General features: G+C 42.9%; 1 protein-coding gene across 1 annotated transcript in view; it reads left to right on the top strand.

Annotated features, from left to right (window-relative positions):
- The window catches only part of Dnah9 (dynein axonemal heavy chain 9), a 333710-nt gene that overhangs the window by 248727 nt on the left and 59090 nt on the right, over positions 1–25893 (top strand). The window contains exons 51-56 of the mRNA XM_021178488.1: positions 5355–5474; positions 8940–9128; positions 12155–12390; positions 17196–17318; positions 18713–18917; positions 21456–21620. Coding sequence (XP_021034147.1) covers positions 5355–5474; positions 8940–9128; positions 12155–12390; positions 17196–17318; positions 18713–18917; positions 21456–21620 — 1038 coding nt within the window. The remainder of the gene's footprint in view (positions 1–5354; positions 5475–8939; positions 9129–12154; positions 12391–17195; positions 17319–18712; positions 18918–21455; positions 21621–25893) is intronic.

Below are 25893 nucleotides of genomic sequence, written 5' to 3'. Positions count from 1 at the left end.
AAGCCTCCAGATAAGGGTCACTGGTGAGCCTTCCAATTCTGGATTGTAGTTCATTCCAAATATAGTCAAGTTGACAACCAAGAATAGCCACTACAAAAACTTATGGCAACCAGTTTTAGAGGACACCATCTTTGTTTCTTGCTTTGTTGCATGGAAGTGGCTTCCTGGAAGCCTTCTCTTTCAGGATGAAACTGTCAATCATCCCTAACTTCTGCTCTTCTCTCATCTTCCTATCTCCCAAATTCTGACCTCACAACATTATTCCTGTTTTATGATTGTTGTAGCCAAAACTATCTTCATTGGCTTCTGTAACCAAAACTAAGTGTCTCTGTCCATAGACTGATTTGTGAAATTTTATAAAAATCAATGACTTCCATTTATATTATGTGGATGTCTTTATTGTTCCCAGCAGGTCTAAGTGATACACTATAATTATATTCATTCTCTCTCTCTCTCTCTCTCTCTCTCTCTCTCTCTCTCTCTCTCTCTCTCTCTCTCTCTCTCTCTCTCTCTCTCTCTCTCTCTCTCCACTATACAGTCCAAATGCTATACTCTCCCAGTCCCCCTCCCATAATCCCTCCCCCATCCCTCATCCTCCACTCCTCTGAGAGGATGGATCCCATCCTCTCATCCCATGGGTATCCCCCTACCCTGGCACATTAAATCTATGCAAGGCTGAGTGCATTCTCTCCCACTGAGGCCAGACAAGAGAGCTAAGTTAGGTGAATGGATTCCACAGATATGTAACAGCTTCAGGGATAGCCCCCCTTGAAGTTGTTCAGGACTCACATGAAAACCAAACTATACATCCGTTAGATATGTACAAAGGCCTAGGACCATTCCATGTATGCTTTTTGCTTAGTGGCTCAGTCTCTAAGAGCCCCTAAGAGTATCCAGGTTAGTTGGCAATTGGACTTTCAACTGAGTTTCTACCCATTTAGGGCCCTCAGTCCTTCCTCCAACTCTTCCATAAGTGTCTCTAAGCTCTGTCCAATGTTTGGTATATTCTCTTTTTTAAAAATATTTTTATTTTATGTGTTGTGAGTGTTTGCATATATATATGCATACATGCATGTAGTGTATATATATATATATATATATATATATATATATATATATATATACACTACACATGTTCCCTTTGTCCTCAGGGACCAGAAGAGGGTGTCAAATCCCCTATAACTGGAGCTACAGCTAGCTATGAGCCATCATGTAGAAAATGAATCTTGGGTCACCATATTGGCAACAAGTGCTCTTAACACTGAGACCTTTCTCTAGGTCCTAACTTAATTTTTTTTTTTTTACAGTTTTTCCCTCCATGCAGCTTCTATCTTTCTTTATTCATTTTCATCCATTATTTCCTTTTGTGTAGCCTCCATTATTCATCCATTCTCCATTCACCATCCTCATCAAGTCATTATCTTTAATATCTTTCTCCATTGTCTCAAGTTCAGAGCTTTAGTCAGTGTTGAGGATAAATAAGAATGGCTGATTCATTTCTTGGGCTGAATTCAATGTTGTCTGTACCCCAGACTACCTCCTTTCTTGGCTTATCATTTTATTTTTGCTGTAGCCTCTCCTCAAGTCACTTTCTCAGGAAAGTGCTGTGTTAAGTGAGAAGTAAATTTTTAGGACAGTTACAGTCTGGGAATGTCTTTATTTTGCTAACAAGAAATTAGGACTTTGTAGAGTATCAAAATCTGAATTGCTCATTTCTCTTCTTTGAAATGCTGAGCAATTTAGCTGCCAGAATCCTGCTCACCTTTCCAGAAGCCCTTTGACTTTATTATTCACAGTACCTGATACTCTGCACTGATGTATTTAGCTTTCATTATTTATTATGTATTGACAATTTCATGCACGTATGTGATAAATCTTGGTCATTTTCACACATGTCTTATTGATATCTCTGAACTTTCCTTTCCCACTGAAACTCATACTCCCTGTTCCTGCTTCAGTGTGTGCATGCTTTTGTGTGTGTGTGTGTGTATAACTAGGGTTGATTGCATGAGCATAGATAGGGTTATTTACTTATCTACAGCAGCTATATCATTGACGAAAATGAAACCCCTTCCCCCAGAACTATTAACTGCCAATAGACCCTCGGAGAAAGGTGGAGCCTCACCAACTCCTCTTATCCATAGTGAAATGATGACAAGTTCAGTCTAAGACAGTCTTGTGCAATAACCACAAGTGCTACGAGTTTGAGTTGAACAACTATATCATGTCCAGAAAACAGTATGTCATGGCACAATTGCCCATCTTCTAGCTTTTATGTTCTCCTACATCAACAAAGGGGGGGAGGGGGAGGGGAGGAGAGGGAGGAGAGGGAGAGGGAGAGGGGGAGGGGAAGGGAGAGAGAGAGAGAGAGAGAGAGAGAGAGAGAGAGAGAGAGAGAGAGAGGAGAAACTTCTGCAATGTTCTCTGAGTCCCAGAGGAAGTCCTGTCAATGTCTCTTTTAGGTTAACTTTCAGTGCTTTGAGCAGTTAAGAATCTCTGTGCTGATCACCACCCACCACAAAAAGAAGCTTCTCTGACCAAGGCTGACAGCAGCATAACCCATAAGTATAAATATTTAGAAGATGGCTCGACATGTCCATTTAGCACAACAACAGCAGTAGGTTCCCTGACCCAGAGCCTGTGGTCTCCCCAGATCATGGAATTTTGGCTAGGTTTACAGTATGAGTTCCCTCCTGTGAAGCAAGCCTCCAATCCAATCAGAAGGTAGCTGGTTACACACACACACACACACACACACACATGCACACACACACACCAGTAGCAGTCATGCCATTATTGCACCAGTAGTCACATTTTATTTGGCAGGTTGTAGTTTGAAGGCAGCTGGATAAGGATATTAATGACTTTTCCCTCCCAGCAGCCTGCTTGACACCTTCCAGAACTGTGAAAGCTAGCCAGCAGGGAAGCTTCCAGTCCTAGCTTGATCCTCCTTATCCTAAAACCAAAGTTTATGGTATCTTCAGCAATAGGGTATTACCATCTAGGTCTGGTGTACAATGGAGAGGAATGGCAATAGCCTGCATTGTTTTGGATGGCTCCTGGGGCCTCCCTGACCAATGGCTTTTAGGAGGCATCCATGCCTTGGCACTTAGATTTTCACTTTTCACCGATGGTTTCTGAGAGGAGCATTATTTACCCAATGCAGGATATCTCCTTCCAAACTCTCTTAACTATAGATTTAATAAGCTTGGAACCTAGTAGATTTCCGTACCTCCTTAGCTTGAGATAAGCCCTACCCCACCTTCTTGTCTTCCCTGTCCACCTCCCAATTTGTATCTTCTCTTAAACCCTTCCTCCTCAAATACAGCTCCATCTTTTTCATGTTGCCTGTTTTTAATACCCACGTCTTTTATATTATTCATGCTGGCATGGAGACCTACAGTCTTCAACTCGGACATATTTTTGTTTTATTCCTTGGCAATCTCTCTTCCATTTTCTTTGAAATCTTATCTTCTGTAATACAGGTAGATTGGGTGTTGAACCTCCTCTGTTTCCTTCATCTTTTGTCACTCTTTGTTTCTACAGGCTTTCTGGGAGATTTCTGAAGCTTTGCATAGTTCCTAAGGTCATCTTTATTACCCATACTCAAGTCACTACATTAACAGTAAAATGATGGTGATTCCCAGTAGTAGTTTTGTTCTCTCCTCCGTTTAATAAAATTCTGTTCTCATGTCATAGCTAAACCATCTTGGACCTGACTGAGAACTGGTTACGAGGTCTTTAGTGCTGTTCTTGCTGCTATTGAGAGTCTCATCTCTTCTTCCTGCCACTGCTTACCTTAATCTAGGCTTTTGACAACATCTTCTGTCTGTTGTGTCTTGGAAGAAACTAAGAAGATGCCACAGCCACTGTAGTAATGAACATATGGCATCTGGGATCACCTGTGGAAAAAACTACAGAGATATGAAAGCTAGAGGTGGGGTTAGGAGGGAAGAGGGGCTAGTGAGAACAGGAAGATAAGAGAGAATAGTGGGGTAGAAATAATATGATTCACAATACACTGTGCCTAAGTCAGAAACTGTCAACAATTTAAAGAAAACCTTTTTTAAAAAGCTGGTATTATCTCTGCAGATAAAGGCATCTCTAGCTGATAGGATTCACTTCTAAGATTAGATGATCTGTGCTGGATGCACCCTAACTACTAGAGGCTCTCTCTCTTTCATGGTGATGCTGAATTATACCTATGGGCAGAGATACTCCTTGGGGTGTTAATAGACTCCTGTTTGCTACCCACCGTGTCACACTTCCAAAATCCCCAGTTACTGGAAGACTGTACAGATAGATACTACCCCTGGTGACCTATGGGAGCCACAGCCTCCTCTGCCCTTCTCCAGCCATCCCACACCTCCATTATCATGGCCTTCCATCATCCTAGTGAACCATCTCACTCCTGAATAATGACCATTGACTCACAGAGTGCACAGAGCTTATGCCTGGTGTAATTGCTTCCTAGTCACTTTAGTGATAGCTTGGGAAGAAAAGGTGATGGGTGTGCTCAGTCTGCTGTTGTTAATCCTATGACTTGGCCCCTGCTTTTGAAAGTGTTCTGTTGAGTAAGCTCAGAAACCATCTATATATCTTACACCATAGCAAGAGCCCACAAAGCAGTCCGGACTTCAGTTACTGTGCAGAGACAGGATGTGTGCAGAAGTATCTGGCTGTGCTTCTCTGTGTGTTTGCCTAGGTGAATGTACACTCTAAAGGTGACATTAAGGTGACCTAATTCTTGATAAATTTGAGGGAAATTTTTTGAAGCTATGACTTTTCTAAAGAAACACCCTGCCCTTCCTGATGCTGGAGTAAAATTGATGAGGGATAAGTAATAGTTTGAGCAGAAGGCAGCCAGCCCAGCCTCATCTGGCACATCGTGTCAGTGGCACTCCCAAGCCCACCCTGGGGGCTGTAATCCTATTCTAGTTTCTCCAGCTTGGATGCACTTTTGCCTCCAACAGCAACAGCTGTGCTTTGGAAATTCACTGAAACCCTCTCCACCTCCATCACAAGAAGAGGTGGGACTCCCACCCCATTCCTCTGCTGCATGCTTGTCTCACCTCATTGCCTATACACAAGTCCAAGTGCTCAGCTTTGATTAAACTTCTCTAGGCTTCCATCTTGTGCTCCCCCTGCAGGAAGAAGCTGAGGTTGTCTCTGGGCACTCCCTGTGATCACCCCCTCACCGGGCTTCCTTTGCTCCCCCTTCCTCAATATCCTTAGTCGTTTAGCCTTTCCCTACCCAGCATTTCCTTCTCTGTCCTCTCGCCATGAAGCTTTGTCTCAGATGGGCGAGAGGTAGCTTGAAATTACTGACTGGCTCTGTGTCCCGTCCTCAACAGCACCTTAATGAAAACCTGGCGAAGCTCACCACCAAGTTTGAGAAAGCAACAGCAGAGAAGCTCAAGTGTCAGCAAGAAGCCGAACTGACCGCAGGCACCATTTCGCTTGCAAACCGTCTGGTGAGTGTGAACTCTAATTACATTAGCGGTGCTTGTCAAGTGCCTCAGAGGTGTGAATAGATGAGCTCAGTGCGGGGCAGCGCAGCTTTGACTCACCCGTGGGAGGGAGAGTATATTAAAATGTGGGGAGAGGCTGGGACTGTGACCTGTGACATGTGGGTACTCAAGTCTTCTCTGTTCAAAGCTGATGTCAGAAGGTGATAGTTAGACTGAAGGGTACCCTGGATCTACAAGACAGCTGGCATAGTAGTGGCCATGCTTCTCTGATATACATGGGCCAGAGGAGCTATCATATTGTAGGTCAATCCTAGAGTTTGTATCCACGTGCAAGATTAGGGACTAAGAAGCAGAAAGGAATGATTGACCCTAGCATATCTCAACGTGACCTTATTCATACACACTCATGCAGACACAAAGGGAAATTGGCCCTCCTGAGAAAATAAGTCTGAATGTTAGAACAAAGGTGTTTCTTTCAGGGCATCTGTTGCTATATAACAACACCCCTCCCCAAATTATCCAAGAAGAAAGTGTATATATGCTGTGCTTGGGCGGGGTAGGAGAGAGCTGATACTGATGGGGGGAGGACCAGGGAAGGATACAAAAGGGGTTAAGTGGTATTGCATGTCTCCTGAATTTTTTACCCAGTGTTGGAGGGTTACAATACACACTATGTTTATAAGACTAAGATTTCCCTTCTTGTTTCATAGGAACTGTTTTAGAAAACAAAATACCACAGGGGGCAGGGATTTGAGTAGAATTTAGCTTTCTGTGTTGTCTCCATGCCTGAGGAATGTAGTGTTACTTGGGCCTGGGGCTGGGCTGGGTTGAAGAGTCCAGAATAACTTCCTTCACCTGATAGATACTTTAACAGGTAAGACTAGTAGAGTGGACTCAGAGCGCTCTCTCTCTCTCTCTCTCTCTCTCTCTCTCTCTCTCTCTCTCTCTTTCTGAAATCTCTCTGGTAGTGTCATCAGATAGGGTGGAACATCTCTGATGATTCTACTAAAGTGTACACTAGGCAGGACTCTACAAGCCAGCTTTTCAAGAGACATATATCACTCTCATAAAACCTGAAACCAAAATCTAGCACAGTGCCAATCACTTCTGCCCTTAGTCCATCAAAATAGTTACAAATTCAGGTGTCTACAAAGAGACCACTATTACTTTTGAAATAGACAACCTGCAATCCTACTATGTGCTTGGCCTATTTAACTCTAGCCTGCCTTTATGAGAACAATATAACCAGCCTTACCATGCCTTACCTTTCTTATATAATCAGCTTTTACAACCTAAGCTAGTGCAAAGCTTTAATCCTGAATTATGTGTTCCCATGCCCATAGTCATGTGGAGATAGACAACTATAACTTCTGTCTTGTGTCTGTTTTGTTTTGTTTTGAGATGAACTCTCACCTTGTAGTCTAGATAATCCTCCTGCCTTGGCTTCCTGAGTCTTGAGATTACAGATGAGAACCACCATACCTAACTTTGAATGAGAGGTTACAGAATCTGTGGCCTTTTAAAATTCCTCATGGCTTGCATTTCTAGCACCCCCAGCATGGAAGACTAGAGATCAGCTTCTACTGAGAGTGATTTCTCTTTAGCCTCAAGTCTTGCAGCACCACCTTCACCAAAGTAGGGAAATATAACCAATTACTATCCTCGCTTATTCCAGCTACAGCCATATTTCCTTTAAGGAGCCATGTGTAGTAGCCACCACTGGACTGAGCCATTGTTTGGTGACGATGTTAATCCACATGTTTTCCAGTTGTTGTGTGTGATGATGTTGCATTAAGACATAGAAAATAGAAATAAAAGATAGGAAGGTTCCTCTTGGAGCAGTTTAGACCAAGAATGAGATAAGTAGGATTCCTCTCTTCTACCTCTATGTCTTCCCTGTCTCAACTTTCTGGTCTATGGCCTGTCTGTTGTATTTATCTGGTCTGCTCATGTTGTCTGTCCTTAACAAAGGACTTTGCTCCTTGTCTACTGAACAGAACAGAAATCAATGGTATGGGAAAGGGACAAGGGATATTTTTCAGCAGAAATCTTTAATAAAATTTTACCAGAAAGAGGTTATATTACTGACCATGACTGACCCAGAATATCTCCCAAAACCTCACAGATATATCAGCTAATATCAGCATGTTGTTTCCAATATTTATGATTTATGGGATATTTGTTTTAAGGTTGTTTTCAATCTGTTGGCTGCTTTCGGGAAATAATTACTACAACACACACACACTTTATTCTGAGTCAGGGGCATGGGAGTACAAATTTAAGATCAAAGCTTTTGTTAGCTCAGGTTGTAAGAGCTGATTCCATAAGAAGGGCAAAGCACAGTAAGGCTGGTTACATTGTTCTCATAAAGGCAGATTAGGTTAGAGTTAAACAGGCTGAGCACGTACACATAGTAGGATAGCAGGTTGTGTACATAGACCTACACAGTCTCAAAGCATATTATCAGCTTAGATGCAAGGACAGGCAAACAATGTGTCTCCCCAGCTACAGGTAGGACAAGCTGCTATGTAGCCATCAGATGATCAATTTTATCAAATGTTTTGGTTTGGAGAAGGCACTTCTCAGATATGCAAGAAATCAGCCAGGTCTGGCTGGTCAGCCTCCCATCTAGCTCTTTACTTGGCTTTCAAAACTCAGCACAGCCTTCTCCATTGCTGTGGACTCCTCCATAAATATTTCCATGGAAGGCTGTGGGACTGGGTGTATGGATGTACAGGCACCGTAGCCATTTCTGGCTCTACCAACAGAGATTCTGTAGAGAAACTTGGACTTCACTGTTCTAGTTTAACATGACAGGGCTTTGTCAGGTTGGCTAGTCCTGTCTGCCTCTGCCAGCCCTAACAATATATGATATTCTACTCCCAAGAGAGATGTCTCCCAAATATGAGCCAGGCCAGTTGAGATGTGTTCTGTAGTCCCTGGTATTTTGTATGCACTCACTTGTATACACCTTCTATCGCTCCTTTGATTCACCCCCATCTTTCCATCTACTGGGAAACTTTTTAAGGCACCTGAACTTGATTTTATTTTCATATATCCAGCCCTTAGGGAGGAGAAAGAAGAAAAGGCTAGTTTTCAAACATGTCTTACAGACCAGGACTGTGCTGAGTGGAAACATACATGAGCCCGTTTCACGGCATCCCATAGAGTTGATATAGCTGTTTCCACATGTAGAACAGGCAGACCGCTGCAGCCTGCATTCAGAGCCTGTTCTCATTCCACAGCCCTTGCAATGCACGACACAGAGCAGGGGCTTGTGTGCTGGGGCCACCTGGCTCTGGCAGCCAGAACATGGCTGATTGGCAGGGCTGCGGGATGGAAAAGAATGCACAATGATTACTGAGACTTCCTCTCGTGGACACATGGCATGTAACCTCCTAGACTAAGTACCCAGCTCTGTGGGCTCCATCTGATGCTTCTCTCTCCTTTCTGCCTTTTAAATGGTAGGTTGGAGGCCTTGCATCTGAGAATGTAAGGTGGGCAGAGGCTGTGCAGAACTTCAGACAGCAGGAAAGTACGTTATGTGGCGACATTCTACTTACTACAGCTTTCATCTCCTACTTGGGCTTCTTTACCAAAAAGTACCGAAAGAGCCTCATGGATGGGACCTGGAAACCCTATCTGAGACAACTGAAAGTACGTAAGGCCTGAATTTGTCCTATGTGTGTCACTGAGATCATATGAACATAGTAACCCAAACCTTCCTGTACTTGTCTATGTACTGCCACTCCAACCTGAGCAGCAGGCATTTAGGAACATGCATGCAACATGCCCTTGGTATAGTCTTACCACTTAGGCTCATTAGTTCCCCAAACATGCCCTGTCAATGGAATGCAAAAGATATCCCAGGCCAGGAGGGCTTAAGTACATTCACAGTCCAATGGAGGTACTTAGGTCCACAGACTTCCTCAGCAGGAAGAGTGAGCACAATTCATATGGTACCCTGAGTGTATCCCAAACTCCATTCATGATTATCGCCCGAGAATGCAAACTGCATTTTATATAGTGATAGCCAAGTTTTCCCAGATCTGCTCATAAAATTCTGCCCACTTGATAATTTTGATGGACTGGTTTAAAATGGTTACAGTTCTAGGAATGGCACAGATACTAGTTCAGCAGTAACTAGTCGCACTAGTTGTGTTAAATCTTTGAGCTAACAGCACTAGTTGAGCTGTGATTTCATTCATAATGAACTCATGGAGGAAGAACTGTCAATCATAGATGATGAATGGCCCTTAGCAGCATAGAGGGATTGGGTTTGTTTGAGACTCATAAGTATTTTGTGTCACAGGCTCCTTTGGGAGTGCCTTAGCCTGTTTTGGGGTGCTATAACAAAGTGCTGGAAAGCAGGAAATCAATAAAGACCTGATGTTTACTTGGCTCATGATGCAGCAGCCTAGTAAGTCTGCTGCAGACCTCAGTATGTTGACATTGTATGCCAGTAGACAAGAGAGCAAGAGAGTGAGAGCCAAGGAGATAGGTGGGGTCAAATTCACATCTGTGACCTACTGTCACAGGAACTAATTCACTCCCATGATATCATTGGGAGCCGTGTACAGGACAGAGCCACAGTGGCCTGTTCACTAGTGATTAAATTTTTAACACCTAAGTTTTGGGGACTGCATTCAAACCACATAAAGTAGTCTCACAAAGTCTATGAATCCCAGATCAGAAATAAGTTTTAAGCTTGGTAGAGTATCTTATACATATGTGACATATATGTAATTACAATAGTTAGGAGGCTAAGATGAGAGGATTTTGAGTTCAAGCTCAGCATGAGCAACACAGTAAAAATGTTGTAGGGAAGGAGGAGAATGAAAGAGTAGAGTATGTGTCTTAGGGTTTCATTGCTATGAAGAGACATCAAGACTACAGCAACTCTTATAAGGGCAATATTTAATTGGGGCTGGCTTACAGGTTCAGAGGTTCAGTTCATTATCATCAAGGTGGGAGCATGGTGGCATCCAGGAAGGCATGGTACAGGAGGAGCTGAGAGTTCTACATCTTCATCTGAAGGCTGCTAGGAGAAGACTGGCTTCCAAGGTTTTAAAGCCCACACCCACAGTGGCATACCTATTCCAACAAGGCCACACTTCCAAATAGTGCCACTCCCTGGCCCAAGCATATTCAATGATGAGAGAGAAAGAGGTAGAAAGAAGGGGGGAAGAGAGAGAAAGAGAGGGATGGAGGGAAGGAGAGAGAGAGAATATGAGTTTGATGCTGTATCATGGACTATCTGTTTCCTTCATTTAAACTCATTTAACCTTTGACATAGTAGCATGATATTCTCACCTATAAACTTCATACTCTAGATTTATTTAATTGAGTTGAAAAAAACTCATGCAAATGACATCATAATTTAAGTAAGTTGATGATTTTTGGAAGGACACATTCAAAGCTATCCTGGATATCATGTGGCCAAAGGGCCACCACTTGAACATGCCTAAAGGAAAAGGAGATGGTTTAAATAGTTTCCCTGAGTTACCCAGGCAAAACAAACTACAAAGGGAGTTGAATCAAAGAGTTTAAATGGTGTTAAGTCTAAACCTTAAAACCATTATTCTAAATGAAAGTGGCCAGACACAAAAGGTCACATATTGTATGATTCCATTTTTATTAAATATCCAAAGTAAGAAAATCTATAGAGACAGAAAGCATATTAGTAATTGCCAGGAGCTTGCAGTAGAGAGACACAGGGAGGGATTGTTTAATGAGCCCAAAACGTCCTTTGGGGCCATGAAAATACCTGAGAGTAAATGGACCAAGTTGAAAGCTGCATAGCCCTGTGACTGTACTATCCCCCACCAACCTGCACACCTTACAGTAGTTCATTTTACATTGTGTAAAGTTTACCTCCTTTTAAAAGTTCATAAGTCAATGAAAAAGATTGTTTATACTAGAATTAGGTGAGCTGAGAGAGGCCAAAATAGAAAAACAGAAAGGGTTCTTCAGCCCTGAGAGTACATAGAGTGATGTGGGAGGAGTTCTTGGGGCTGAGGATGTACTCAAGGTATGCTTGCTTTTGGGGGAGGGGGTGTTGTGAGCAGTCTTGAGGAGGGAAGATTGGGTTAGGGGAAAGGAAACTTCCCTAGCCTTTTACAAGCTGGTAAAATAGATGAGTGGAGAGAGTGGTCTATGTGAGCTGGTACTGTCACCAGAAAACTGACTTGAGAAATCGGAAAATGACAGAGAAGTAAATGCTCATATGGTTTTGGACATTATAGAAATAATCAGGTTGGCAAGATAGCTCAGTCTCCAAACCTAACTACATGAGACAGATCATAGAGACCCATAGTAAAGGGAGAAAACTTATTCACCCAAATTATACTCTGATGATGACACACATTCCATATCATGTGCACGCCCACCCACATACATATACATGCATGTACACGCAATAATTAATTATTTTAAAGACATAAACAACATATAAAAGAATGTGACTTAAATGAATATACTAAAGAACAAAGAATTGGTCACAGGGAAAATTTCTATTGTTCATCCTTCAGGGTGGTTTCAGCAACAGTAACATAGCCAAGTAAGCCCACCCACATCAGGAGGATGTTGGTCTTGCTTTTAAAGGCATTATATTATGCAATGAGACACTATGGATTCTCCCCCACAGAGATAGTTTTCCATTCAGAGTGTCACCTCTTCATCAGGTTCCAATTCCAACCACCCCAACTCTGGACCCCCTGAGGATGCTAACCGATGATGCTGAAGTGGCTGCCTGGCAGAATGAGGGTCTCCCTGCTGACCGCATGTCCATGGAGAATGCTACCATCCTCATCAACTGTGAGCGCTGGCCTCTCATGGTCGACCCTCAACTGCAAGGCATTAAATGGATCAAGAACAAATATGGAGAAGAACTCCGGGTCACTCAGATTGGCCAAAAGGGGTAAGTGGCTGGTCACACAAGTGGCCACTGTTGCCTTTTGTATAAGAAGAAAACATTGTGTGGAGCAAACATAAGCCCTGGTGGCTTATTTTTCCTCTTCTGAACTCTCCATCAGGTAACCATCCTGATTTCTTGCAGGTTTCCTTCTCAGGTTAAGAAGTATTAAAGCAAGAGAGTTGGGTACCAGCTCTGTGCTCTTTCTCATTAGAAATCATGCACTGTCAATAGGATGACTATAGTTCATAATTTATTATACATTTCATAGGAAGAGAAAAATTCAAAGGTCCAACACAGAGAAACAGTAAATGTTTAAGAAAGCAGAAACACTGCTACCCTGACCACTGTATAAGGGATACATATATCAAATTATCACTCTATACCTCACAAGGACATACAACTACTACATGCCAGTTAAAAGGGTGCTGTACCTTCTCATCTTATCTGGACATATATTGTCACCATCTCTGGTGTTCATCTCTTTGACAGTTATTGGTTAGCAAATAGACAGTTTCAGAACCACCTAGGAGTTAAGCCTCTGGGATGCTTGTTGGGAATTGTATTGTCTAGGTTAGCTTCCAGCCCTTGATTGGGTTAATTGAAGTGGGAAGACCCCCCCTCCCTAAAATGGGTGGCACTATTCCCTAGGCTTGGATCCCAAACTATATAAAAAGGAGAAAGCTTCTGTGGTAGTTTGAATGAAAATGTCCCCCATAGGCTCATAGGGAGTGGCACTATTAGGAAGTGTGGCTTTGTGGGAGTGGGTGTGGCCTTGTTGGAGGAAGGGTGTCATTGAGTGTGGACTTTGAGCTTTAAGAAGCTCAAACAAGGTCCGTTGTCATTTATGCTTTCTGCTGCCTGCCTATCTAGATGTAGAACTTTCAGTTAGCTCTCCAGCACCATGTGTGTCTGCATAGATTGGGTTTTCATTGCTGTGATGAGACACCATGACCAAAGCAAGCAACTCTTATAAAGGACAACATTTAATTGGGGCTGGCTTACAGGTTCAGAGAGTCATTCTATTATCATGAAGGCTAGAGCGTGGCAGCATCCAGGTGGGCATGGCATGTGAAGAACTAAGAGTTCTATATCTTTTTTTTTTTCAATTTTTTATTAGATATTTTCTTCATTTACATTTCAAATGCTATTCCGAAAATCCCCTATATCCTCCCCGCCGCCCTGCTCCCCTACCCACCCACTCCCACTTCTTGGCCCTGGCATTCCCCTGTACAGGGGCATATAAAGTTTGCAAGACCAAGGGGCCTCTCTTTCCAACGATGGCCAACTAGGCCATCTTCTGCTACATATGCAGCTAGAGACACAAGCTCTGGGGGGTACTGGTTAGTTCATATTGTTGTTCCACCTATGGGGTTGCAGACCCCTTCAGCTCCTTGGGTACTTTCTCTAGCTCCTCCATTGGGGACCCTGTGTTCCATCCAATAGATGACTGTGAGCATCCACTTCTGTATTTGCCAGGCACTGGCATATAGCCTCACACAAGACAGCTATATCAGGGTCCTTTCAGCAAAATCTTGCTGACACATGCAATAGTGTCTGCGTTTGATGGCTGATTATGGGATGGATCCCCGGGTGGGGCAGTCTCTGGATGGTCCATCCTTTCATCTCAGCTCCAAACTGTCTCTGTAACTCCTTCCATGGGTATTTTGTTCCTTATTCTAAGGAGGAATGAGGTATCCACGAGTTGGTCTTCCTTCTTCTTGATTTTCTTGTGTTTTGCAAATTGTATCTTGGGTATTCTAAGTTTCTGTGCTAATATCCACTTATCAGTGAGTGCATATCAAGTGACTTCTTTTGTGATTGAGTTACCTCACTCAGGATGATATCCTCCAAATATATTCATTTGCCTAAGAATTACATATATTCACTGTTTTTAATAGCTGAGTAGAGTTCTACATCTTGATCAGAAGGCAAACAGGAGAAGACTGACTTCCGGGGAGCTAGGAGGAGGGTCTCAGAGCCCACACCCACAGTGACATACTTCCTCCAACAAAGCCACACCTACTCCAACAACACCACTCCTCCTAATAGTGTTATTCCATGGGCCAAGCATATTCAAGCCACCATACTTCCCATCATGATAACAATGGACTAAACCTCTGAACTCCAAAGCAGCCAAAATTAAATGCTTTCCTTTATAAAAGCTGCTGTCTCTTCACAGCAATATCATTGACTGAGACACTAGGTGAGCACAAAGAACAGTCTAGTCCCTCACGTTTGAGGCTATAAATGGAACTTAAGCAGCTGCCTCAGGGTCCTCACTCCAGACTTCCCCTGATGGACTGTACCCATGTGCCAAAATAGACATTTTTTCCTTAATCCAGATAAGGCCTGATGGCACATTAAATGTAGGCGAGCAGAAGTCAGGACCTGCTCTTGAGGGAGGAGGGAAACCTGGTCACTAAATTAGATTAACTCTGTTTGGCCTGGTTCATGGGCTCTTCAGTTTTGCTGCCAGCTTGTTCCCCCTCTACAATATGACTATTCTCATGATGTTAGACCTGCACCAGCAGGCTCATCATGACATCAGTGAAGGCCATCTGACTGACACTTATCACTCCACATTCACTGCATCAGAGAATACAAAGCATGAGGGCCATAAATGGACAAAAGAAAGTTCCCAAGGACCTGCCTGGCAAAAACAATTTTCAGGAGGAAATGAGTAGACCAGACGATATCATGTGGCCTTAGGGAAAGATCACAGAAGGGAAGCCCTTGCCCACAAATGGGACTGGCAGTGATAAATGAGAAGTCACAAGGTAAGGTTGTGTCATTGAAAATGAAAAATGGCCAGAGCAAAGCTGGTTTTTTGCCCCAGAGTGACTGCAAAATGCTTCCATACCCTGGGGAATGGATGGGAAGAAACTGAGTTCTGGCAGCAGCTCCAGGAAGGGATTAGCGTAGAAGAGTGTCCATAAAAGAAGAGAACAGTGACATCTCAGGAACCATCTGGAACCCTAGTACCAAGGGTTCTGATTCCTCTTCTTACAGCCTTCAGTCACACAAAAGCATGCAGAACATGCTGAACAAGTAATAAATCCTCCACTGGACAGAGCACAAGGTCCCCAATGAAGGAGCCAGAGAAAGCACCCAAGGAGCTGAAGAGGTCTGAAGCCCCATAGGAGGAACATCAATATGAACTAACCAGTACCCCCAGAGCTCCTTGGAACTAAACCACCAATCAAAGAAAACACATGGTNGAACTTGTGGCTCTAGCTGTATATGTAGCAGAGGATGGCCTAGTTGGTCATCTATGGGAGGAGAGGCCCTAGGTTCTGTGAAGGTTTTATGCCCAGTATAGGGGAAGGCCAGGACCAGGAATGGGAGTGGGTGGGTTGGGGAGCAGGGGGAGGGGAGAGGGGATAGGGGATTTTCAGAGGGGAAACTAGGAAAGGGGTTAACATTTGAAATGTAAATAAAGAAAAATCTAATAAAAAAACAAACTTTAAAGAATAAATAGTATATATTTCCTAGGACTCCCAAAGTAAAACTTAAAAACAGCTATTTGTGGGTTAACTAGCAGCAGTATACCAGCTTGTACTGTGAGCTAAAGGGATACACCATGTGCCATTTTAAAGTTTTCATAAAATAGATAAAAATCTGTTCTTAAGTATAATAAATGTCTTATTTTACATGTGTAAAAAATTACTTTGGAAGAATATTCAGTGTCTTGGGGAAATGTTTATATTTTATATATAAAAAAACTAGGTTATAAAGCAAAAGCGCCATATGAATCCAATAACACAAAAACTAAAATTGAAAACGTGATGTGGTCAGCTCTTCATACCTACAGGTTGCACAAAGAGCCAACCCTGTGTCCGAAATACTTGGGAACAATTGTGTCTGTACGAAGCATGTGCAGGCACACCACCCCCATTGTTAATCCTATGCAACCACCACTTCATTTCACTGAATCAAGTATTATAAATAATAATATATGGAAGGATGGCTGCAGAGTATATGCACACGTGACACCTTGTCATGTAAGCGTGTAGTTGAACCATTTAATGCTTTCCCTGTCTAGCTGATGAATGAATGGCACTCAGACTATGGTTACTTTATTTGTCTTTGACAGTTACTGGGGGCAGGGTGGGGGGGTAGCCCCTAATCTGCTTTTCTAACTGCTGGCCTGCCTACTTCCCCAGCAGTGTATACAAAATACTTGCTGTTTCTCCTGGTCATGTGCCTTCGTCTCCTCTCATGGCTTCCTTCTCCTCTTCTTCCTCCTCTTTCTCCTCCTCCTCCTCCTTCCTCTCCCTCTCCCTCTCCCTCTCCCTCTCCCTCTCCCTCTCCCTCTCCCTCTCTCCCTCTTTCCTTTTCTCTCTCTCCTTCCCATTCTCTGAAACCCCCAACCATATAACTCCAAAACCACCTACCTCTAACCCCTCCAGAGATTGGCTATAGCCATTTTTACTTAACCAGTAGTTTTAAATTGAGCACTTGTTGGGTTTGTTTCCTATGGGGCCCCAAGCCAACCCCCACCACCACCCAGTACTAAAGGGCCAGCCAAATAAGCAGATGTCTACAGTAAACAGTCAATTGTAAATAACAGACAGAGGGTTTATGGTTAATTTTCATATTCCTTTTTATTTTGTCATATCCACTCCTAAAAATTTTAAAAAAAGCATAAATGTCATTTTAAGTAGAGAAAAACATAGCAGCTGAAGACATTTCTGGAAGCTACACCTCCCTGCCCAGCACTGCACTTCCCTCAGAGGCACAGTGGACTTGTTAAATGGCCTCAGATCCATGCATTGGTATGGACTCACACTGCCTACCTTGCTCCTCAGCTGCCTTCAGACCATAGAGCGAGCCCTGGAAGCTGGAGATGTGGTACTGATTGAGAACCTTGAAGAGTCCATTGATCCCGTCCTGGGACCTCTGCTTGGGAGAGAAGTCATTAAGAAAGGCCGGTGAGACTTGGCTGCACAGGTGCCCTGTACTCTGAGTGGGTCCACTGCTCTGGTTAGAGCTATGGAGAGCTCACTTCTAGAACCTTTTCCCCTGGGCTCAGGTCAAGGAGTTCCCTGCAGCTGGCCTGCCTTCCTCTCCACTAGCAGCAGGGCATGTCATTGCCCTTGGATTCTAGAAGCCTGCAACTCCTTGCCCTGTTTCTAATGGCTACAATGCACAATTTGAGGGCAGCCTTAAGGAAAAATGGACAAAACCAACAGACTTCTAAGAAAGACAGTTTATTCAAGCCAAATATATTAGGCTCAGAACACGACTCCCAGTCAATTTGTGACTGAAGGCTTAGCAGGTACAGGGTAGAGAGAGGAAGTTTATATAAATGAGAAAATGGGAGGAAGTAGAAGGGCTTCCACCTCATATAATAGACATGCTAATTAACATGAAGGTGCGATTAATTCTGGGGCCATTCTTACCTGTTTTCTGTTGCTGTAACAAAAGACTCAAGGCTAGGTATTTTCTTAAGAAAATTCATATGTGTAGTTCACAGTTTTAGAAACAGAAAGCCCAAGGTTGAGCAACTGGATCCAATAAGAGTTGTTTTGCGATATCATAAACTGGCAGATAGCATTGTGGTGGGAGTCCGTGGTAGGTGGGTATGGGTTGTTAACATGATGGGACAGAAAGCAAGAGATTGTGGAGGGTCCACACTTAGTCTTTCAGAATCTAATCTACTCCTGCTAGACCCAACTCCCTCTAAAGAGACAGCATTAACCCTTACAATTTCCTTCCACCAGACCCCACCTCTCAGATACACACACACACACACACACACACACACACACACATGCCTGTATACAACCATTCTATCATATGGAAGACCAGGCTTCTAGTACATGGATTTTTGGAGAGAAACCATGTCCAAGGCTTAGCAAGAGCCTTACTGGGTGCAGAGTCCCCAAGTTACCCTTCTATGTTTCAAGTTAAACCTGCTTCTGTGTTTAGTTATTTTCACCCATCAAAGTCATTCCCTTTCTAGCCCAGAAAAAGGAAGCCCTCTAGCATGCCTAGGAAGATCTTCCTGCCAACTGCAAACAGATGCCCCTTCTGCCATATTCTGTGCTGCCATCTGCTGGGACATTTTCATAGTATCCGAGTCTATACTGACAGTGGGAACCGCTCTGCCTAAAGTTTCACACTATAAAATGAAGCATGAGACAAAACTTAATCCTTCCAACCTGCTCCCGACATTAAGGGAAAGTAGGGTCCTAGGAAGTTGTTAGACATAATTAGGAAAAATCCGTGAGAATATGATAATACTATTGACTGTGTTCCTCTTTAAAAACAATCTAAATCTACCTAAAGGCACCCCTCCTTCATCTGACCCTTTGTGTTCCAGATTTATCAAGATTGGAGACAAGGAGTGTGAATTCAACCCCAAGTTCCGGCTCATCCTTCATACCAAGCTGGCCAACCCTCACTACCAGCCTGAACTGCAGGCTCAGGCTACCCTGATCAACTTCACAGTGACCAGGGATGGCCTGGAGGACCAGCTGCTGGCTGCTGTGGTCAGCATGGAGAGACCAGACCTGGAACAGCTGAAGGCATGTCAGAGATTCACTAAGGAAGGAATGAAGGGGGTGCCCTGCACTGGGTCCTACAGTGTAGCCACTAGGGGAACAGGAGTGGGCAAGTTTCTCCTGGAATCCAGTTGAGTGGGTTCTTCAAGACATTGGTTGAGTTCCAACCCTACCTAGTCACCTGGGAATACCCAGTTGGGAAAGGAAGAATGTGCTTAGCTGAAGAACAGAAGCGGGAAAGCTGGGAGAGGTGACATTGCTGTTCCCAAGAGCAGGGCCTGGTTTGGGGCTCTTATATGAGAATGTCTGATCTCACTACTCACGTGGAGCCATCCAAAGCCAAGTAGGATTAAAATATGCATGGTCATCTTTGAAACAGGGTCATCTTTGCAGGGGTTGTGTATTAGCCAGTTTATGGTACATGGCAGGCAGTATAAAAGGCAAGCACCTGGGTCCTATCATTTCTAAAGGCTGGGAGCTAGAGACCATATTGCTGGTTCTTTATGAGGCTTCTTTTTTTTTTTTTTTTTTTTTGGTTTACTGGCAGCTGCCTGCTCACATAAACTCTTGTACATGTATAGATCTAGGAGCCCCTCTCTTATGTTTCTTCTAGGAACATTAATCCCATCCATCTATCAAGGGCTCCCTTCCATGACACCTGAGTACTTTCCTATACAGTCAATGGGAAGGTTGGTCTTAGCATATAAATCCTTTGTGGGAACACAGTTTAGTCCATCTCATGAGCATGCTTTCCTTCCTTTCTTTAGATGTAATTAGATTAGATAATATAGGCCAAGAGGACCCCACTCACCAACCTTGCACAGCATATGTGAGATTGAGTCCAAGGCTCCCTAGAACTCTCCCCAGACCATCGTATACTATTTAAGACACACTCCGGAGCCCAAGTCCACAACAAACAAGATTAGAGTGTGAAAACCCAACAGAGCCCAAGGAAGATCATACAGCTGTCTACAGAGCTTACAGCCAAGTAAAGGGTAACACAGGAAGGAGAAATAAAACCCGAGAAATAATGTCATTTTAGCTACTAATAAAAATTTTCAGGAAATGAAACTAGGTAATATAGAAAGCTACAGGGCCAAGCTGGCCTCAAACTCATAATTATCTGTGTGTGTGTGTGTGTGTGTGTGTGTGTGTTCATGCATTCATGCAAGAGATACAGTTTAAGGGAACTAATTTAAGTAGTAGTCATCAGAAAGTTTCTACGTGGTACTGGCCTTTGAGCTAATTCCTAAGTAATTTGAAAGTCTCTAGGTACAGTGTTCCCAAAAGGAAATAGCCAGTTCTACCCTCAGGCTGGACTAACATCTGTGTTTTTAAGAGAATGAACAGGGGTTGGAGCGATGACTCAGTAGTTAATAATGCCTCTTCTCTTGTAAAGGATCCAAGATGTGTCTCCAGCACCCATGTGAGACAGCTCGTAACCATCTATAGCGCCAGTCCCAGGAGATTTGACACTTTCTAGTCTCCTTGATCACCTTCATACATGTGTATATATAGACCATATACACATAATAAGTAACATACATGATTAATAAGTCAGAGAGAGAGAGAGAGAGAGAGAGAGAGAATGAGGGAGAATGGCATAGCTGAAAGCCCTAATATGTAAGTTGTTGTTGTTGTTGTTATTGTTGTTGTTGTTGTTTGACTGAGATCAAAAGGTTTCACAGGTCATAGATGCTAGGGCTATCTGGAGCTAACTCCTGTCTGCCAGTGAATAAATAAAGAGTGCTCAGTGCTTTAGGATACCCAGCCTAACTATCACAAAGCAAAGAGGACCTGCGAGTTGCCAGGATTCCAAGCCTACCCTGGCCACAGGTGAGGACCTTGTTAGAACTGCACGAGCCACATGAGTGTGTCTTTTAAGTACTTCTTTACCGTTCACCTAATGCCAGCAGAGCAGGAGACAGAACTCTTTGGAGGATGAAACCGTTACTCTACTCTCTGCTCACAGGTTCTTTTTAGTGACCTCAGCACTGTATTAAGCATAGCACAGTAAGTGTAAGGACCAGGAGCCACAGATTACTGGCATGGAAAGAGCATAATCCAGCCCATGATCTCCATTCTAAATCTGTGGGGAGTTGTATCCTGGAGCCTCTCAGATACCAAACTGCTGATGGTCCAGTCTTTTATGTAGAAAATCTGCTTGCATAGCACATGCCCACATCCTCTCAAATGCTTCCAATCACCTCTAGGTTACTTCTAATACTGACTACATTGTAATTACTCATAGGCTGCTGTTTGGAGAACAGTGACATGAATAGATCTAGGCAAGTTCAACTCAGCTGAAACTTTAACCATGGTTTCAGGCTAGACCACTTGCATTTTCACTCCCAGAATCATGGCAGCCACCACACAACCACAGCTGGGATCCCACTCACCTTCTCACTTCTGCTCAGAGTCAAAAGCATTCTGCTGTTGTACCCTTGGTACATTGTCTCTGCAGGGAGAGACCCTGCCCCTTCCAATACTTATTTATTCAAGTCTGTCCTAGAGTACGATGTTGTGGCATCTCTACCTGACTTCTTGCTTGATGTTTTACAGTCCGATCTCACAAAGCAGCAGAACGGGTTCAAAATCACCCTCAAAACCTTAGAGGACAACCTGTTATCTCGCCTCTCTTCAGCCTCGGGGAACTTCCTGGGAGAAACAGCCTTGGTGGAGAACCTGGAGGTCACCAAGCAGACTGCTGCAGATGTGGAGGAAAAGGTACATGACTCTGGAGGGCCTAAAGGCCCAGGCCAGATGCTCCTTTTGCTCCCTCTTCCTCTGATCTCGGAACCTGAATCTGGCTTCTGTTTCCCATCTTCCCAAGTTTCTTCTAAAAATTCCACACACACGTGGGCAGTGCTACTCGGATATTGTGGGTTGTCACAAAGACATCAAGTTGGAAGGTAGACATGTTGAAAGTGATACAGAGGAAATTAGAGGAGAAAAATGGGGGTAGATAATGATCAAGTTTATTATATGCATGTATAAAATTCTCAAGAATAAAAAATATATAAATTTTTAATGGTGTTTTAAAAATCCAGGCATGATCCTGGAGTGACCTCTGCCCATCCTAGATTACAGAGCTACTGCATTCTAGAAAAGGCTTTTGATGTTCACACTTCAGTCTGAGTAGGGCTCTGCTTTTTCAGCAGGGAATGGTGCCCACAGAGAATGCCTAAGTTTGTAGAATCATCCCATAGCTGCATAAATTGAATAATTCAGATGTGATTGTGTCCTAAGACAATCCTCTGGGCTGACAAAAAGATCTCAAAGTCTGATTTTAATGAGAAAGCCTTAGTACCACTGCAGGAAACTCAGCTCTCAGCAATATCATCCTGGCAAATAGTTCCAGTGCACATCTTCCTTCCTGCAGAGCATGTTGGGAAGGCTGTTTCCACATGGAGATGAGAAAATGACTTGATGAGAAAGAGGACTCAACTCTTCACCCTTCCCACCAAAACCCCAGCCATGTGCGGGCCCTTCTGTGTTTCCTCCCTGCCCAGATCAGACCAGTTCTGAGACTCTCTACAGTGGGGACCAGGAGCAACATGTCTCTGAATGAGTGTGCTAATTGCCTGCTTCCGAAGATTCCTCCAAACAGGAAAGGCTTGGTTCAATGTAGGGCCAAAATAAGAAAAGAAAGAAAAGCCTTGTACGTAGGCGACCCTGTGTTCGGTCCTCCACACCACCAAAATGTTAAAAACAGAACAAGTGACAAATCACCATCAACCAGGTCTGAGCTAAGAAATAACAGTGATCACATTGAAAAGTCCAACCTGGCTGAGTGGCTGCTCTGTGATGGTTTACCGCCCGTTATCTTGGCAGCTATATCTCATGAAAGCCTGAAAGTATAGAAAGTCCAAAGCTCTAATCTAGAGAGACCCAGATCACACAGAGGGAGTAGGTCAGAGGGTGGAGCCAGCCTTGCTGATCTCTCCTGTCGCATCATTCTTCCTTGCCTCATCATCAATGAACCATTGCCTGCCTCATGCCATACAGAGCTTTCTCCTCTATATTGTCCCCCATTTTAGAGACTCTTTTCCCCTTCTCGTCTATCTAATATATATTTAGTTGGCACTGCCATATTCCAAATCCCATGACAGCATGGAGCTACAAGCAGCATGCATGGATTATAAGGGATGGAGGGCTTCTGAAACAAGGCCTTAAATTCACAGCAGTGATAGGAAATGCTTAATACAATGGGGCTGGTGAGATCGTATACTTAAGGCTAAATGAATAGCTTGTCTATGGAAAAATTGAGAATCAGCTGCCAATGTCATAAGGCATAGGGGGCAAACATAAGGCTACAACTGGTCCATGGGTTGACATGTGCAACTTGGAGAGAGATGCAGATAATTAGAGACTAGGAACAGGAAGAAATTAGGGTAACTCATTTCTTGACTATCTCTATAAAGCCATGGGGGCTTGGCAATCAGGGATATGTTCTGATTAAGTGTATCACTTGGAGGATATCAGAGGGTCATTGTGTAGACACTACTAGTTAGGCTGTCACTGGATGGTATAACCATATAGAACTCCATTCTGTCCTTGTGACTATATTTTAGGGAATCCAGAAGTCAATCTTATCTGCTACAAGTGAGGGAGTAGTGTTGAGATATGATGTTGGGAGAGAGGTGAAAATTTATAATATTTATGGAAAAATAGAACAAGAGTTGACTAGAGGCATAGAGATTAATGAGCAGTGCTAAGCAGTTGGGGGCATTGAAAACTAAATCTGTAATGACACTGACTGAATATTATGTGATTTTTTAGTGCTCTTCTGAGATTCAGCTACTGAACTTAACCAATTTATTTTTATTAGCATCATTGACATATGGTAGTTAGATTTTTCTTAGAGTTTCTTATTAATTAGCATTTTCATCTCAAGCATTACTGTTTGTGTATTCTTCAACTTTTTATCCCCTCCTAGTGAGTTTGAAACAGATCGCAAATTCTGGTAGACTCTAGGCTATAGGATGTCAAATCCATTTGTGTAGGGGGTGTCTCTTATTTAATCCCTGTTGTGTTACTCCCCCACCGGGTCCTGCTTCTAGCGATCACCGATCCAATCTCTGCTTCTGTGTCATCCATTTTCCAAGTTAGCAAAATCACAAAATGCTTGGGTTCCTATACCTGGCTTATTTTACTTAACACAGTTCCTTCCAGTTTCATCTACTTTACCAATGCCAGAGCAACAAGCCTCCTTTTAGCTGGATAGTAATCCATTATCACATCTCCTTCATTTATCCATGTGTCAATGAACTTCTTGGTTGGTTCTATGACATAACTATCATGAACTGAGAATACTGTTTGCATTAAACTTTCTCCTGACACATGGAGCTCATCCCTTAGATATGTGTCCAGGGGTAGATCAAGGATGAATTGTGCTGATTGCTTAGCTTTTATATTTTGGTTTTTATTGTTTTCTATGTTGGCTATAGTAATTTTTAAAAATATTTATCTATTTTTTATGTGCATGAAAATTTGTATGTATATAGTGCACTACTTAGGTTCCTAGTGTGTGCAGAACCCAGAAAACAGTATAAGATCCTCTGAAACTAGAATGATAAATACTTGTAAACTACCACACAGATGGTAGGGATTAAACCAGTATTCCGTGTAAGAGCTTCAAGTAGCTATAGGACTTCACATTCCCATCAACTGTACATAAGCATCCTCCTCCTCCTACACCCCTACAAAATGTTCATCAGTTTTAACTTTAAAAGGTTTATTGACATCAAAAAAACAAACCATTTCCTTGAATATTTTTATGTTTTCCTTTGTTTATAAGAATTTCATACATGTATACAATAAAATATGATCATTAGTGGTAGTTTGAACAAGAATGGTCCCCATAAGCTCATATGTTTTAATGCATAGTCACCAGGCAGTGGTATTATTTGAAAGGATTATACGGATCATGAAGTGTGGACTTTTTGAAGGAAATATGTCACTGAGGCTTCAGAGGCCCACACCAGCTGCCTACTCACTCTTGATCAAGTTGCAACTCTCAGCTACTGCTCCAATATCTGCCTGCATACCACCATGCTCCTGACCATGATGATAATGTTCTAAACCTCTGAAACTATAAGGAAAACTGTAAGGAACTGAAAACTGTAAGCCCCCAGGAAAATTCTTTCTTTCAAGCATTGCCTTGGTCATGGTGTATCTTAACAATATGACAGTGACTAAGGCACATATTTACCCCATTATTTCCTCTTAAACTTCTCCAAAATCTTCCTATTCCATAAAATCCCTTCCAGCTTCATTTCTTTTCATGTTTTGATAAGCAATATGTCCAGATAGAGCTGTCCATATGCTCATGAACATGCATCTATCTACTGGAATATGGGTAACCTAGCAATGGCTACATCCTCAATACAGAATGATTCTCCCTCCCAAGAAACCATCCACTGACAATAGCTCCTCAATAAGTGGGTGGAGCCTGGAGATCATCTACTCCATCCATACTGAGATCATGATGGTTTGATATTCTGTAGATTCTGTGAAGGTAATGAGAGTTACTGTGAATTAATGATTCTAATAGCTATGTCATGTCCAGAAGATAGTTATTCACAATACTCCCTCCCATCCTCTGACACTTGCATTCTTTCTGCTTTCCCTCTGTGATGTTCCCAGAACCATGAGTGGGGCAGGTAATATAGATGTCTTGTTTAGAGCAGAGCACTCCATATCTTCTTCTCTGCAGTTTGGCCATCTTTATTTCTCTCAATTGACTCTTTATTCACTGAGAAAAGAAGCTTCTCTGTTGGATAGTGTGTCAGGTAGTGTTGGGTGGCACATGCCTTTAATCCCAGCACTTGGGAGGCAGAGGCAGGCAGATTTCTGAGTTCAAGACCAGCCTGGTCTACAGAGTGAGTTCCAGGATAGCTAGGACTATACAGAGGAAGAAGAAGAAGAAGAAGAAGAAGAAGAAGAAGAAGAAGAAGAAGAAGAAGAAGAAGAAGAAGAAGAAGAAGAAGAAGAAGAA

This window comes from Mus caroli, chromosome 11 (assembly GCF_900094665.2).
Source record: "Mus caroli chromosome 11, CAROLI_EIJ_v1.1, whole genome shotgun sequence".
Taxonomy (NCBI): domain Eukaryota; kingdom Metazoa; phylum Chordata; class Mammalia; order Rodentia; family Muridae; genus Mus; species Mus caroli.
The sequence above is the reverse complement of the archived record's forward strand: the minus strand, read 5'-3'. Positions and strand labels throughout refer to the sequence as shown.